This window comes from Gracilinanus agilis, chromosome 4 (assembly GCF_016433145.1).
Source record: "Gracilinanus agilis isolate LMUSP501 chromosome 4, AgileGrace, whole genome shotgun sequence".
Taxonomy (NCBI): domain Eukaryota; kingdom Metazoa; phylum Chordata; class Mammalia; order Didelphimorphia; family Didelphidae; genus Gracilinanus; species Gracilinanus agilis.
In genome coordinates, this window is record NC_058133.1 from 5353407 (window position 1) to 5368726 (window position 15320).

The 15320-nt window shown below is 40.6% G+C and overlaps 1 protein-coding gene across 1 annotated transcript in view; it reads left to right on the top strand.

Annotated features, from left to right (window-relative positions):
* Window positions 1-180: 180 nt before the first annotated feature.
* The window catches only part of NEGR1 (neuronal growth regulator 1), a 1016240-nt gene continuing 1001100 nt past the window's right edge, over window positions 181-15320 (top strand). Inside the window, exon 1 of the mRNA XM_044672722.1 lies at window positions 181-356. Within this exon, the coding sequence (XP_044528657.1) occupies window positions 181-356 (176 nt within the window). The remainder of the gene's footprint in view (window positions 357-15320) is intronic.

Here is a 15320-nt window from a genome sequence, read left to right on the forward strand (position 1 = left end):
ACACACACACACACACACACACACACACACACACACACACACACACACACACATCCCCACCAAACTGTGGAGCTGTGGAGAGTGCCGCCTGGTTCCCCGGAAAGGAGGACTCGAGAGCGCCAGGGGGTGGGGGACGGAGAGCTGGAGGCTGCTGGAGAGTGGGGAGCAGCCCTAGCAGGGATGGACATCATGATGCTGGTGCAGGGCGCTTGCTGCTCAAACCAGTGGCTGGCCGCGGTGCTGCTGAGCCTGTGTTGCCTGCTGCCTTCCTGCCTCCCGGCTGGACAGAGCATGGACTTGCCTTGGCCGGCAGTGGACAACCTGATGGTCAGAAAGGGGGACACGGCGGTGCTTAGGTAGGACAATTAGTGTGCCTTTTTTTCTCTCCCCCCCCCCCCCCCCTTCTCCTACTACTTACTTCTCTCAGTCTCTGTGTGGTCCTTCCCTCCCTCCTATTACTCTCCCCCAACCAACCCCCTTTGATGCTCAGTACCCAAATAATAAGGACAATAAAAAAGAAATCCAAGTCTTTCCCCTCAGAGCTGCGCGGATGCCACCTGGGCGCTAGAGCCCCTATTCTCAATTTTAGCTGAGGGAGCGAAGCAACTAGACCCCTTGATCCCAAAGCACTTTCGGAAACCTCTCCGACTCTAACCTGAACCAACTGAGGAGGACGGGGATGAGGAAAGTGTGAAGGCTGGGAAGGAGGTGCTGGTGCCCCTTGGAAACTGTTCCCAAGGTCTTCTAATACTGCCATGCTTTACTCTCAGAGTCTGACAAGTTAGGCAGGTTTGTTTTTTATTTTTCTCTTGCTAAAGCTCATGGAAAAACGCTAGCTCCTTCCCTCCCTCTCCCCCTCCCTTCTTCCCTCCCTCCCTTTTCGCCTTTCGCCCAGAGGCTCAGTCTCTCCCAGGCATTTTCGATCTTTCTTCTCCTCCTCTCTTTCTCTTCCTCTCGTTCCGTTCTCCCCCTTGTCTTTACCTTTTTCCTTATTCCCCTAACACTTTTCTCCTCCCTTCCTGCCTTTTCTAGCGTTCGGCTCCCTTCTGATTTCTCCTCCTCTTTCCCTTTGCTTTTTCAATATTTCTCACTTTACCCACTTCTTCCATTCCTCATTCCCATTTTTTCTTTCCCCTCTCAGGCATCCTCCTCTGATCTCTTCTCTTTCTGTTTTGTTCCTCCTTTTTTATGCTCCCCCATTTCTTTTTCCTCTTCGGTTTCCCTCTCATTTCACTTCTGCCACACATACGTAGATGTTGTCTCTTTCTCCCTTCCATTACAAGCTCAAGCTCCACTAGTCTCCCAGCCTCATACATCTATTTACCTTTACCCAGAAATACCCTGCTCTATCTGGTACAACTCTCACTCTGTAGAATTTTGGCACAGACTGACACTTTTTTCCCTTTCTCACACTCTGTAATACACTTTTACACTTATAAACAGCCTCTCTTAAATTTCAGACACATGCCCTTTCACTGTTCACACGCATCTTTACATTCTCACTCAAAAATACACACACCACATTCACCTACAACCTCTCTCTCTCTCTCTCTCTCTCTCCCTCTTCCCTTCCTCTCTCCCTCTCTCCCCTCTCACTCCCTCATCCTCTCTCTCTCCTCTCTCTTGCTCCCTCCCTCCCTCTCTATCTTCTCTCTCCTCTCCTGTACCTCCACCCCTTTCCACCCTCCCTCCCCACTCCTATATCTCTCCACACTTCTGCACCTCCTCCCTCTATCCTGCAATCCCTCCCTCCCTTCTTCCTTCTCCTGTCTCCCCTCCCTGCCTTCCCTTCTCTCCTTTTTCCTAAGCTTTGGAGCAGAAGTGGTTTGTCACCACTGAGCACCAACAGCTCAGTTTCCCCCTTAAACAGAATGAAGTACTGAAAATATTTCTTCTTTGGGGAGGATGTAAATGGATGCTCAGGGAGTGCTCAGACTTCACTAGGGCTAACCATCTCTCCCTGCACCTTCCTTGCCCAGCAACAGCCAGGCTCTCGCTCTGTAGCTCCACCGGACATATGGCTCAAATCTGCCTTCGATGTCCCCTTCTTGTCCAATGAGAGTTAGATAGCTGGCGAATGTGGACTGCCCAGGATCAGCACATTCATGGCTGTACCATGGACAAGGTGCAATGGAACCCTGTCAGCGAATGCCTTCCCATAGTAAATAGACTTCCCAATTTATTTTCGTGGGTGTGGCCTATGACTGGGCTCTTCAGAACCCTCTCCCCGAGACCCAGGCGATATGGGGGAAATGGCTGGGGGGCCCTCGTTTGTGTGCATTCGGAATATATATTTAATCCTCTATTTTGATAACTTTGTCGTGAACTTAATGTAAGAGCAGAATGCAGAGAGAATTGGGGCTGAGCAGAGGACGAGCAAAGGGTTGCCTTTCACATGACGCACTCGAAGCCCCCCCGGCTGGAGCTAGAGAGGGTTGGAATGTTTCCCATATTTGCCTGCTATGGGACAAGTTTCTTCTAAGAAGTTTGGACCTCCATAGCATGGAATGAAAAATGATCTTCCATGACGATGGAGCTGTGTCATGGATGCTGCAGTCTACATGCTTCCTAGCCAGCTATTGGCACCCTGACAGGAGGTGCTCTCCCTTGTTCCCCTTTCCTGTTCCCTAGCAGAGCTGGGGGATTAGGATTCTCCCTCAGTGCTTTAGCCTCCCTGGCTCCAGGTTCCGACCTCTTGGCTCCTATCCTTTTCTCCCAAGTGATCTTCTCGTTCTGTATGGATGCCCCCAATGTTGGGGGGCCTTGGATGCTCCCTGGTACAAAATGAGCTCACCTGGAGTGCCCTGCAGCCGTCTCCCTCTCCTCTGGGCCCCCCACCCCACTTTTTTTTTATTTTAATTTCTCTCTAGTGGGATACTTTGCAGCTTCAACTTTATTTTTTCATGAAAATAATCACCGCCTAATGCTGTCTGTTAGCAGCACATTGAAAGATGGGGTGGCAGCCTTCGCTGGCCTCGCACCCAGTGGCAGGGGCAGCACTACTTTATTCTCCACTGAGTTGCTCTGTACAGTATCTCGCAGGCCTCTGGGGAGAGCTCTGGGCTTAATGTCCTTCATATTCCTCATGGATGGAGAAATGCCTTGAAGATGTTTATTCATGGGAAGTTTTCCCTTATTCTTTTAATTGCTAAAATGAGCCGATTCACTGTCCTGAAGTGTTCTCCAGGGGGAGAATCTGCTGCTTGTGCCTCATCCTACCCAAAGCTTCAAGGGAAGGGGCTGGAATAGCATCAACGCCCATGAATTGTGTGACCACCCTTTTTTTCTAAAGTCACATTCTATAACCACATTGCCTGATTTGAATTCGAGGGACTTTGCTTTTGTTGAATTAGGTCCTTTCATTCCCAGGAAGGTGCACTTGTTTCTCCTTCCCCTGTTTCTCCTTCCTCCTGCCTCCTGGCTGCCGATTGTTTGGTTCCAGGAACAATGTAGTTTCTGAGAGAACTGATTCCAAATTGGTACCAAGTAAGAGCACCATTTCCACACATCGACTTGCATATGTTTTTAAGGAGAGCAAACAATGACTCCAGCTCATGTGATGAGCTGCGTTTCAATGTTTGGGGCCTAAACCAGAAAAAAAAAAACAATCCCCTCAGGGCTGCCTGTAGTCCTGATCTTTGGGGTAACTTCCAAGAGACTGAAATTTTCAGCTCAAATGACCAGTTTCATCTCCCAGGTGACAAGATCCATTTTGGGAGAGCAAATGATATTAGGGATCGCAGGACTTCTCCCTGCTCTTTAGTTAGCAGCATAATGCCACAAGAAAATCCTCTTTAGAATAATAGATGAGAAGCGCTGACTTGGGCTCTCTTATTCTGAAGGGCTGTCATTGGGATTTAAGGCAATGAAGACCCTCTCAGCAAATTCTCTTTTATCTTTTCAATATCTGGGACTTGTTCTCCTGACCACATCAGCATAATGAAATAACACATTAAATGCAAACGTGTCCATCGCTAAAACTAACAGCGCCCATTGCCCGAACTCCAAAGGATGCACTGAAGAGATCTGGCCCTCCTGATGGTAATGGCTTTAATGAGGCAGCAGCAGTACCCTGGGCGTTCTCTTTTGACACTTTCCCCTACAGGAAAAGTGGGACTCAGATCATTCTTTGTCCATCTAGAATGCATTTCAGAACCTGTTTCCATTAACTTGTTAGTAATAGAAATGGGCCAACAGCTATGTTGAGAATGTGTGTTCCATTGAGCTCCATGAGAAACTATCCCATTTATGTGTATTGGAAGTGGAAGGTTGGTTTTTTGTTGGTTTGTTTCCCTTTATACTCCGACTTCTATAAGTGATGCATGTGGAAGCACTTAAAGGTAAGTGCTGCTACCTGAGGTCTGGCTGATGGTTCTGTATTTACCTTCGGGAGACTTGGGAAGCCAATGGAAACTTTGCTCCAATAAGAATTTGGGAACCGAGTCTCCTGTTGGTTCTTTAACTCTTCCAAGGATTTGAAGGTGGGAGAACAAGGGAGAGAAAGAGAAGAGATATATATACCTGTAGATAGAGAGATACAATTATATATTGCATCCCATGTAACACCTAGATGTCATTTTGTGTTTACAAATTATATAGCTCTCTATTTCTTTCCTCCCTGTGGTCATACCATTCCAAGATGATGTGATTTCAATCTGTCTACTTTTCTTGAAAGAATGGCCTCTCCAAACATAGTATTATTGTTGGGTTTGGTTCAATATGTGACTTTACTTGACTGTTTATCTTAATTGTGTGGAATCTGGATCTTAAGGGATCATCAGTTTTAGGCAAATGGAACTCGGCTTGCTGAGGCTGAATTATACAAGTATGTAAAATTGATGACGGTCTGAGGATAGTTGAAATATGATTAACCAAAAATGATAGCTACTGATTATATCTTGTTAAGATCAAAGTATCGTGGGAAGTCAGTGGCCTGACTGCAACAGTCAAAATGGTAGAGTCCCAAGGAATAAAGCTCAGAGGAAGGGTCAAGCTATATCCTGCCACCTGGACCTCTGTCAGCTTGGAACAGATCTGACCTTCCTCTTCTAGTTCTGCAATAATAAGAATTCCCATTTATATAAGACTTTAAGGTCTGCAAAGCTCTGAACATATTATCTCATGTGATCCTCATAATACCTCCATGAGGTAGACGCTCTCATTATCTATTTACAGATGAGCAAACTGAGAGTTGCTTAATGAGCTAGCTCAAAATTGCAGAATGAGTAATTGTACAAGGTAGGATTTGAACTCAGGTCTTCCTTGTTCTAAGCTCAGCTTTCTTTGGCCATGTACCACTTACTTTTCTTGGGAGATATTTCAGGGGATGTTTCAACCTCAAAGAGTTTTGCTTTGTCTCCCTGTGGTTTTGATGGTCCCAGAAGAGAGTTGAACCTCCTTTTCCTTGATTCAAAGCTCTTGGCCAATTTCTGTGCCAAGGATGTGTCCTTTTCTTCCTAAGCCAAGGCATGCAGGCTACCAAGAAGAATTGTGCCATTTTAGGAGAAGCCGATGCTTACTCATAGAAGTCATTTCTGGTTCTCCAGAGAGGAATAAAAAGGAGAGATAGCAACAACCACCACCATCACCACGAAGACAAAACAATGATTTTTCACAATGTCTTGAAAAGAGAAGTAGCCATTTTAAACTATTAATATCTTGGAGGAAGAGATCCAAAGCAACAACTTAGATGACTTGGTTCAGCATGTATCATATCCACATACATGACCTACATGTATGTCTTACTGTGACTGTGATAAAACACAAACCCACATTGATGTGACTAAATATTTAGTTTTTTGTTGGATTTTTTTAACCCTTTACCTTCCATCTCGGAATCAATACTGTATATTGGTTCCAAGGCAGAAAAGCGGTAAAGGCTAGGCAATATGGGTTAAGTGACTTGCCCAGGGTCACACAGCTGGGAAGTGTCTGAGGCCAGATTTCAACCTAGGACCTCCCATCTCTAGGCCTGGCTCTCAATTCACTGAGCTACCCAGCTGCCCTCTAGTGTTTCTTTTTTTTTTTAAAGAATATATTAGAAACCCTGTTTTTATGTCTTTAGTTTCCATCAAAGAGACATCTAGTGGGGCAGTAGATAGTATACTGGGTCTGTAGTCAGGAAGACCTGAGTTCAAATCCAGTCTAACACTTAGTAGCCTTATGATTCTTGACAAGTCCTTAAATCTTTGCCTTAGTTTCCTCACATGTAAAATAGGAATACTAATAGCCCTTGAACCCTAGGGTTCTTATGAGGATCAGATGAGATAACATTTATAAAAAGGGCTTGCCACATTGTAGATGCTATATAAATACTTATTTCCTCCCTCTCCCTCCCACCCTCAAATCATAGCTTAGGTGCCATGTTCTACCTAAGGATTCCCTTGATTTCTCTAGGTATTTGCTGGTGCTCTCTGTCTCTTGAAATTGAGATCCATTGTTTTTCACATAATTTATATTTGCTCATCTACCTATGGATTGTATCCACCTAGTAGAATGGAAGCTCCTTGACAGCAGGGACAGTTCATTATTCTCTTTGCATCTTCATTGTCTAGTCCAATGCTGGAAAAGAGAAGATCCTGAATAAATACTTATAAAACTGAATTGAACTGAATTGAATTGTGTCTCGACAATGCTCTGATACACATTTGATAAAGAATCATCTTTACACTCATTCTTTTACCATATTTTTCTTATACTCATTGAATATGAAATACTCTAGCTTTCTTCTTGATAATAATTTTTCATGCTTAGTCAAGAGAAATAAGATTCTGTTCATGAGCTAAACATTTGCTGTCTTCAATCAACAAACTGGAAGAAGAAAACTGAGTCATATGAAGGCAGAATAGGTATGGATGAAATAGTACATGAGAAATCAAGGAGATTGCTGCTTCTTCCATGGCCGAGTTCTATGGAGGAGGGTCATGTGAATAATGGGTGGCTGGCTGTACTGAGCATTTCTGATCTTATTTTCCCAACATCTTTTCACATTTCATTAGATTGGGGGAATTAATCTAAGATCCTTTTTTTAATGTCTTCAGGATGTCATATCCACAAAACAATTGTAGTACCCAGATTCTTCCTTATTTTATTACATTTTTATTGTTTCATATTCTGTTCCCTCCAATTCAGATCGTTATGTATTTTCCACAGATATATCCTTTGATACCTTTACTGCTCTTTCTAGGCTATCAGAAAACAGACTCAGCAAAGGAAAAGGCACCTAATTATTCTGACTATTTCTTGAGTTGATAGATATTTTATTGATTCTTGTGTCATCAATGGTATCCTTCTTTTTCATTGAAGGAATCATATAGATTAGCATTCATAGTCTATTAAATATTGTACCTATAGATAAAACTTGGATTCATTTGGAATTGATTTCCTTGCATTCAGTGATATGCAAATGACATATTCCATTAGATGGAGTCCAAAATAATCCAACTTCCCAGATGAAGTTCTTCTTTTCACCTTTGACTTGGTATGTTTAGGTCCAATTCTATTTTTGCTTAAAAGGGACAATGTTCCTTATAACTTTACCCCTCCCCCCTCTTTTAAAATCTATTCTTTTCACAACAGGCATATCAACAATTAGAAATCATTGGGGTTTGTGATATTGGAAATTTGGGAGTCTTAACATTAAGATCCATGATCTAAACTTCCTGTGGATGTTTAAGGGACTTGAAAAACTACATTTCCCATGATTCCTCTTACCTAATACAGGTAGGCAGGAAGTGTGATTATGTAGACAGAGGTATAAAGTCTCAGAATTTGATTGGGATGCTCTCTTTCCTAGGAAGCACCCAAGGGGGAAGGTATGGTGGGACATTTGAATTAGATCTTAGCAGGCACATGGTTTTCTTAATCATCAATATGGATTACAATAAACTCTTAATATTTTTAAATATATCCATCTTTATTAATTTTATTTGTAACAGGTTATATGTAATGACTCTGATCCAGAAGTTATTTGGCATGCTGTTTTATTTCTTAGACAGCCTTGATGTGGTTCTGAATGCATTAGGGGAGTGGATATCTGCCCTTACCTGGGCGTTTACGAGACTATTTACACTCATGTGAAAGCAGTAGCAGGGATAGTTACTATTTTAGAGTGAGCAGAGGACCCCATAATGGGTGCTTAAAAGGAGCTGTGCAGAAAGAAGTAAACTCAATAAAGAATGACTCACCGTGCTTTTGGGTTGTTTCATGTGAAGTATACAAAAGTAAGACTTACTAACGCGAGTTTTAAAGGAATATTTTTGAGTATGTTGTGCCTTTTTTCCTATGTAGTAGTTGACAAAGGAGCATTTTAATAAGACATCTAAAATGGTCCTGGCCAGGGTTTAAGTATATTATAACAAAGCTCCATTGTGTAGAAAGCACTTCCCAGTAATAGTATATTGATAATATTTGATAGCCTGCTGTCTTTTGTGATTTGATAAAACAACTAGAAGAGAATTCTTTCTGTGGATGTCAACAGAATATGGATATAATTTCTGTAGGGTTCAGTTGTTCTATGAAAATTGCTACATGTCTTTTTTTTAATTATTGGTATATTTCTCTGCATCCTGAATGGTTGGTCAGAGTGTATGATTCTCAATGAAGGACTCAACTCCAAAATAGTCCCTTTGTCAAGATGTATCGTTATTTGGTCACTAGACCCATTTCATGCCTGTACTTCTACCTTCCTTCTAGGCTTGACTTCCAAGCTCCTGCCATTGGGATTCATGATGCCCATGACTATTTCTCTTCTTTGAGTTCTTCTGTTCTACTTTTTCTTGGAAAGAGAATACCGATGTCTTCCCCTACTGTGCCCTTCTGTCTCCTCAATCAGTGCCTTTTCCTTAGTTTGGTATGTGTGTGTGTGTGTGTGTGTACGCATGTGTGCGAGTGATGGACCCCTCTGGCAGTCTGGTGGACCTTATAGACACTTTCTTAGAAGAATCTTTAAAAAGCACAAAATCAAAAGCAGAAGGAGTAGAAAGAAAGCAACTAATGGAATACCCTTCGAAATTAAAACAAAAAACCCAAGCGCCGCAATATGTATCTCTTCCATTAAGAACTAGTTTCCAGTCTTGATGGTTACTAACTGGCCATGGGGCCTTGGGGACTTCATCAAACTCACTCTTCTTCTTAGTTTCCTTATCTGCAAAATGCAGAGGTTTTTCTAGGTGAGTCACTAAGGCTCTTTCAATATCCAGCCAGCTATTGCTCATTAGAGTTATGCCTCGAGACTGAGAAACTACAGAACTGAGAAGATTGATAGACTTTGAGCAGAATGAATGACCAGTTGTCTAATGACCAATCCCACCCACTTTCCAGTGTATCATTTGATGAGTCATCCTGAGGTGGACTTTCTGCTTCTCTCTTCCCCTGCAGAGTTTTCTCCAGTACATGTTTACAAAGCTTCAGTAAGTCAGGATGCTGTTTTCACCAGTTTGGATGTTTCATTTGACAGTGTTGAGTGGAATCAAATGGACAAGAATGACAATCACAAGATTTTAAGATTCGAGCTAGAAGGGTCCTTTAGAGTAGAGATGCCAAATGCCACTCCCAAGTTCAGCTTGAACCAGAATAAATTATAATTAGAAAATTAAAAAATAATAAAACTTAAAATACAATAAAACATAGATAATGCTGATGTGTAGTTTTCCAAGTCACTATGGAGCTCAGAGGGATCTTTACATATGGTTTAGTGGCCCCTATTTCTTTATGAGTTTAATACCTTTGGCATAGAAGACCTCAAGTCAGGAGCAGTTAGGTGGCACAATAGATAGAACATCAGGCATGAAATCAGGAGGACTTGGGTTCAAATTGGATCTCAGACACTTTCTAGCTATGTGACCCTGAGAAAATCACATAAGCCCTTTTGCCTAGCCTTTGTCCTTCTGATTTAGAGTCATTACTAAGTTGTTACTAAAAAAAAGAAACTAAGGTTTTTATTTAAAAACAAAATAGATATTTCTAATCACCTTCTTTTTCCGGTAAAGACATTGAAGAAAGGGAATATTAAATGCCTTTTCCAAGGTCACACAACTAATACATGTCTGAGGTAGGATTTGCACACAAGGTTTCTTGATTTCAAGCCCACTGCTCTTTTGACTATACCTTAATCACTGTCGGCTACCAAAATTCATGAAGTGATAAGCAACCGTGACTAAGTTTTCTAAGGTTAAATACACATGCACACAAATGTGATATTGGAAATTTGGGAGTCTTTGAACTAATTTTGAGGTCCCTGATCTAAACTTCCTGTGGACATTTAGGGCTCTTTCAAACTACATTTCCCATGATTCCTCTTGTGTAATCATATAGACAGGAAGTGCAATAACATAGAGAGAAGAATAAAAAGGAAGCACCTGGAAGGGCACATTTTTTTTTTCATGTTGAAATAGGATGGTGGTGGAGGTATGGCAAGTCCTTCAAACTAACTCTTAATATGGTATGTGGCTTCATTTTTCTAATGGCTGTTAATAAATCTTTAAAAACCATAATATTTTAAAATCTATCCTTTTATATCCATTTTATTTCTTACACAAATACATATATGCATATATGTATATATACTTATACACATATGTAGGCATACAAAATGCTTTAACCATACAGTGGCATAAGCAAATTCAGCCATACAGATGGAAGTTTCAGTTTCCCACAATGACAAATATTTAAATTTTATTATTATAGGCAGGACTTATGTGTTGTCTTTCTGGGGATATTGGATAGTTTTCTCATCTCTCTGATATGATAGGAAAGGTTTGCTAGGCTTCATGTAGTATTCCATGTTCTTATACATTTTATTATATTCCTACAGTAGACGAAGTTGAGGAAGAAGCCGTGTAGATGAAATAAAATTTATAACAAAGAGCTGGAAATGATTCTTTCTCTACTTTCACTTCAGTGTAGGTGTTATGATTTCCTTTTCCCTAATGCTATGAAACTGTCTAAGCAGAATTGTGTTCATGTTTTTTTTTCCTTTCTTCTCCTCCAAGAATAATAATCCTAAATATGGCATTTCTCCCATGTTGTTCAGAAATTGTGACTTAAAATCACATTAACAAAAGTTACTAGTTGACAGGCATGATATTGAATGGATTTCTGTGTTGGGAAAAAGTTTGACCTGATAATCTTAACAACACATTGAAACTCAAACAATCTATCTAACTATGAAAGTAGTCATGACTTTCTAGACTTATTTGTGAATCTGCTATTTCATGGATTTGGGTATTCTTTCTACCAACACAGATGGCTGTCTTTCATCTTAGCCGACAATTAACTGTGTTGTGCTTTACAAGAAAGAAAGAAAGAAAGAGAGGAAGGAAGGAAGGAAGGAAGGAAGGAAGGAAGGAAGGAAGGAAGGAAGGAAGGAAGGAAGGAAGAAAGAAAGAGAGAGAGAGAGAGAGAGAGAGAGAGAGAGAGAGAGAGAGAGAGAGAGAAAGAAAGAAAGAAAAAAAAAGAAAGAAAAAAAGAAAGGAAGGAAGGAAGGAAGAAAGGAAGGAAGGAATGGAGGGAGGGAAAAAGGAAGGGAGGGAAGGAAGAAAACGAAAGGAAGGAAGGAAAGAGAAATAAAAAAAGAAAAATGCATTGCCCCCAAAATGTATACATTCTAATTTCTAGTTTGTTAGGTCTTGTCAGAACCTGTGCTATCTTGTTACAGGGCTCTGGAATTGAGGAACAAATCTGAACCCGATTTAGACACAGGAATTTGTCTTTTTCACATATAGGAGAAAATCAAAGATGTTGCCAAGTTTCTCCCAAGGATGTATCATATGCTCTTTTACATTGCCCTGTGGAATTTTGTGGGGAAAGTAGGTCACTGACTATGATGTTGTAGAAGATTTATCAGAGTCTTTTTGTAATTGGAATTCAAAAGTTGGGAGCTTCCAACAGCTTTAACAACATACATCCTGAAGCTGCTGTGTTCAGGCAGATCCATTGATAGGGGATTTAAAAATAATATCATTTATGTTGTTTTTTTAAATGTCGATTGACGCCCATCAACAACATTGTCATGTTTTCAAAGATGCTGAATATGTGGAAACCATATTTCATTGTAGCTTTAGCTATTTTCCTTTGTTTCATAACTTTGATTAAGATCTGAATAAAAGACATGATATATGGCATTTTTAGATGGTCCCAGGGGATCCTGTTAGACCAATGGTATAAGAAATACTGGTTAAGAAACCAGAATGCCCACTGATTTCCAGCATATCAATTCCACAGAATCTGAATTTCTTGTTTTCTCTATGTTTGTTTTGTTTTTGTGTCCCCAGAAGGTAGCAAAGTCTGGCAAATAGTACTTTTTAAATATTGTTGATTAATTTCTCATTTCTGTCATTACCGCTGTTCTAGTCTACCACGTTTCTAACCTTGGCACTTATCCTTTACTGCTCCAAGAGCTAAAGTCACTTTTCTAGGGTGAAATGGTCAATGTGGGTCAGACTTGAGTCTTGACACAATGTTATGCTGAGTTGAAGATCATCATTACTCCAATACTTAACTATGAATGAATTTTGATATTTTGTATATTAATCAAACTTTTACTTTCTTAAGACATGTGTAGAGTGCTCCTATCCATGCCTACCTTGGTTGATGGTGTATTGGCAGTCTTCTGATAGAGACTGATTGGGATATTATATATAAAGTAGATTCATCTTCCAGGATGGGTTAGTGTAGATGATCGCAACTTCTTTTCAACACTGATACTCTATCATATCATAGTGATTATAGACAATCTATTTATGAAGTCCTCAACCAGAAGACTTACATGATCACAGATTACCGAACCATAATTTAGAAATGGAAGAAGACTTAGGAGCCATCAGGTCTAAACTCATTTTACTGATGAATAAATTGAGGCACAGAGAAATGTCAGTAACTGGCCCATGGTCATGCACCCTGCAAGTGTATATAGCATCATTTGGATTCAGGGCTTCCAGACCTTAAGCCTCACGTTCCATATATTATCCCAACTGCCTTTCTCTAGTATCTAACGGAGGGCTCTTCTACGTGTGTTAAAGGTGGTTTATTGTGAGGGAATATGAGTGAAGTCATAAACCATCTACTTTCAGGAAATTCCAAACCTATAATTGAATCTGAGAATGAGCAGGTAAGTGTTGAGGGAGGATAAGAAAAGCCTTATGTCACTGCAGCATTTGGATCTGAGCAGATGGGCTGTCACATTTAGGACCCATTATGGTCTTTATGCTGCTTTCTAATGTATACATGAATAGGGAGTTTTGTGAGAAAGATGAATATGGGGATCATTGGGATAAAAATCTCCATCTTGGAAAAAAGGTATTGCACTGTTGTAATGAGGCTGATCTGTCAAAGAAATCTTCTAATCTCATTGAAGCCCCATTTGTGTCCACAAGAATAACTGGTATTTAGAGAGAGGATGCTGTTTGCAAAGCACTTTACATATATCACCTTGTTGATCCCCATAACAGCCCTGGCAGGTACAGTAGGTGGAATAGTGGATTCCACATTGTGTTTGGAGTCAGGAGGACCAGCATTCCAATTTTGCCTCAGAGATCCACTAGTCCAGCATCCATATTACACATCAGGAAACTGAGTCTCAGGTTGGGTAAGTGAGGTACCCAAGGTCACATAGACAGCTTGTGTTGAAGGTAGGCTTGTTTGAAGCACCATTGTTCTAAAAAGTAGTAGCAGCTTTTTTAGACCATCCAGGCCAACCAAGCTTTCTTTCACATAGAAGGAAATGGGGGCCAAGGTACTTTAATCGACTTACACAAAGTCAGAAAAATTAATAGGATTTAGTAAAGGGATTTGAGCTCTGGTCTTCTATCTGGAACAAGTCCCTTTTCCCTTTATCATGTCATAACCAGAGTGACTCCCTTAATAAGCCTAGAGTTCAGATAAGATGACATAAGTAAAATCTTTGCAGATTTTAGAGTCCTACATAAGGTTTTTTATTGTTATATCCATTGTTCCCACAGATGAGGAAACTGAGGCTAGAAAGTTGAAATGACTTCTCCAAGATCACTTATCTAAGAGGCAAGGTCAAATCACGGATGTCCCTGACTCCATGCCTGATGCCTTACAGAGGACTCTCTCAGCTAAATCCCTCTAGAAACCAGAGCCTCCTCCCCAAGATATTTGAGTTTAATTTATAAAGCTTTTGAATTTATTAATCTACAGGTAGTGGTATCTAGCATATAACAGGATTTATGCTCTTATAGAGTCCGGGGTCAATTTTACCTCCATTTCTCTCTCCTGGCTCCTAGCACAGTGCCTCGTACATGGTAGACACTTGTCAAATGACTATCAGTGGAAATTGAATTGAATAGGCAAATACCAGTGTTGCTAAGCAGGCTCCTTAAGTGGGTCCCAGTCTCAGAAATGAAGAAATAAAGACGGAGGCCCTGCAAAAGATGAGATCCCATAGCTTAGCAAATTGATCAAACATTTTTCAGCAGTTATTTTCATTCTGGGCTCATCCAAATATGCCATTATTCAATTCTGCACTGGATAATTTGCTTGTGGCCATTCTCAAATTATGAGAGCAGCATAACGGCCGTTACTGCAGGGACAGTTCTACCAGTTACAATTTATCACCATCACAATTAATGGCATGGACTTCTTAAATTATTTGGCCCTGGAAATGGCTCAACCAGTTGGGTTTGTAGACATAGCCGTAGGCATTCGTAACTAATTGCAACTTTTTGATCAGGTGCCATTACTTTCTTTTTGTGGATGGAACAAGAAAATAAAAAAAAATGAATGAAATTTAAACAGCCTGGGAATAAGCACTCATTAAACACCTACTATGTGCCAGGCACTGTATTAAGTGATGGTGAGAAGAAAAGAGGCGCAATGCCAGCTGTCTCCTCAAGAAGTTCCCAATCTGGTAGGGGAGCCAACAAACAAAACAAATATATGTGTACACTCTATACTGACCCCAAAGGAAAAGATTGAAAAAGGAGAGAAGATACTAAAATAAAGAGACACTGAAAAAAGGCTTCCTGGAGAAGATGGTACTTTATTTGGGAATTGAAGGATGCCCGGCGAGGCAGGAGATAGAGATGAGGAGAGAGCATTCAAAGCATGGCAAAAAAAATGGCTGTCGTCCGAAGCAATCACTCAAAATATAAATAAATAATGTAAATACAATATTTAACACGAGAAACACTATTTGTTATGCAGAGGTCATAACTAGCAAAGCTCCAGATTTCTAGAAAACTGTCCAATATTGCTGGGACAGAGTAAAGGTCTCAGATCTTTTCCAATAAAATAACAAAGTAAACCTCAGTTAGTGTGCCTTAAAGACAAATATAGCTTTAGGCTTTATGAGATTCCAG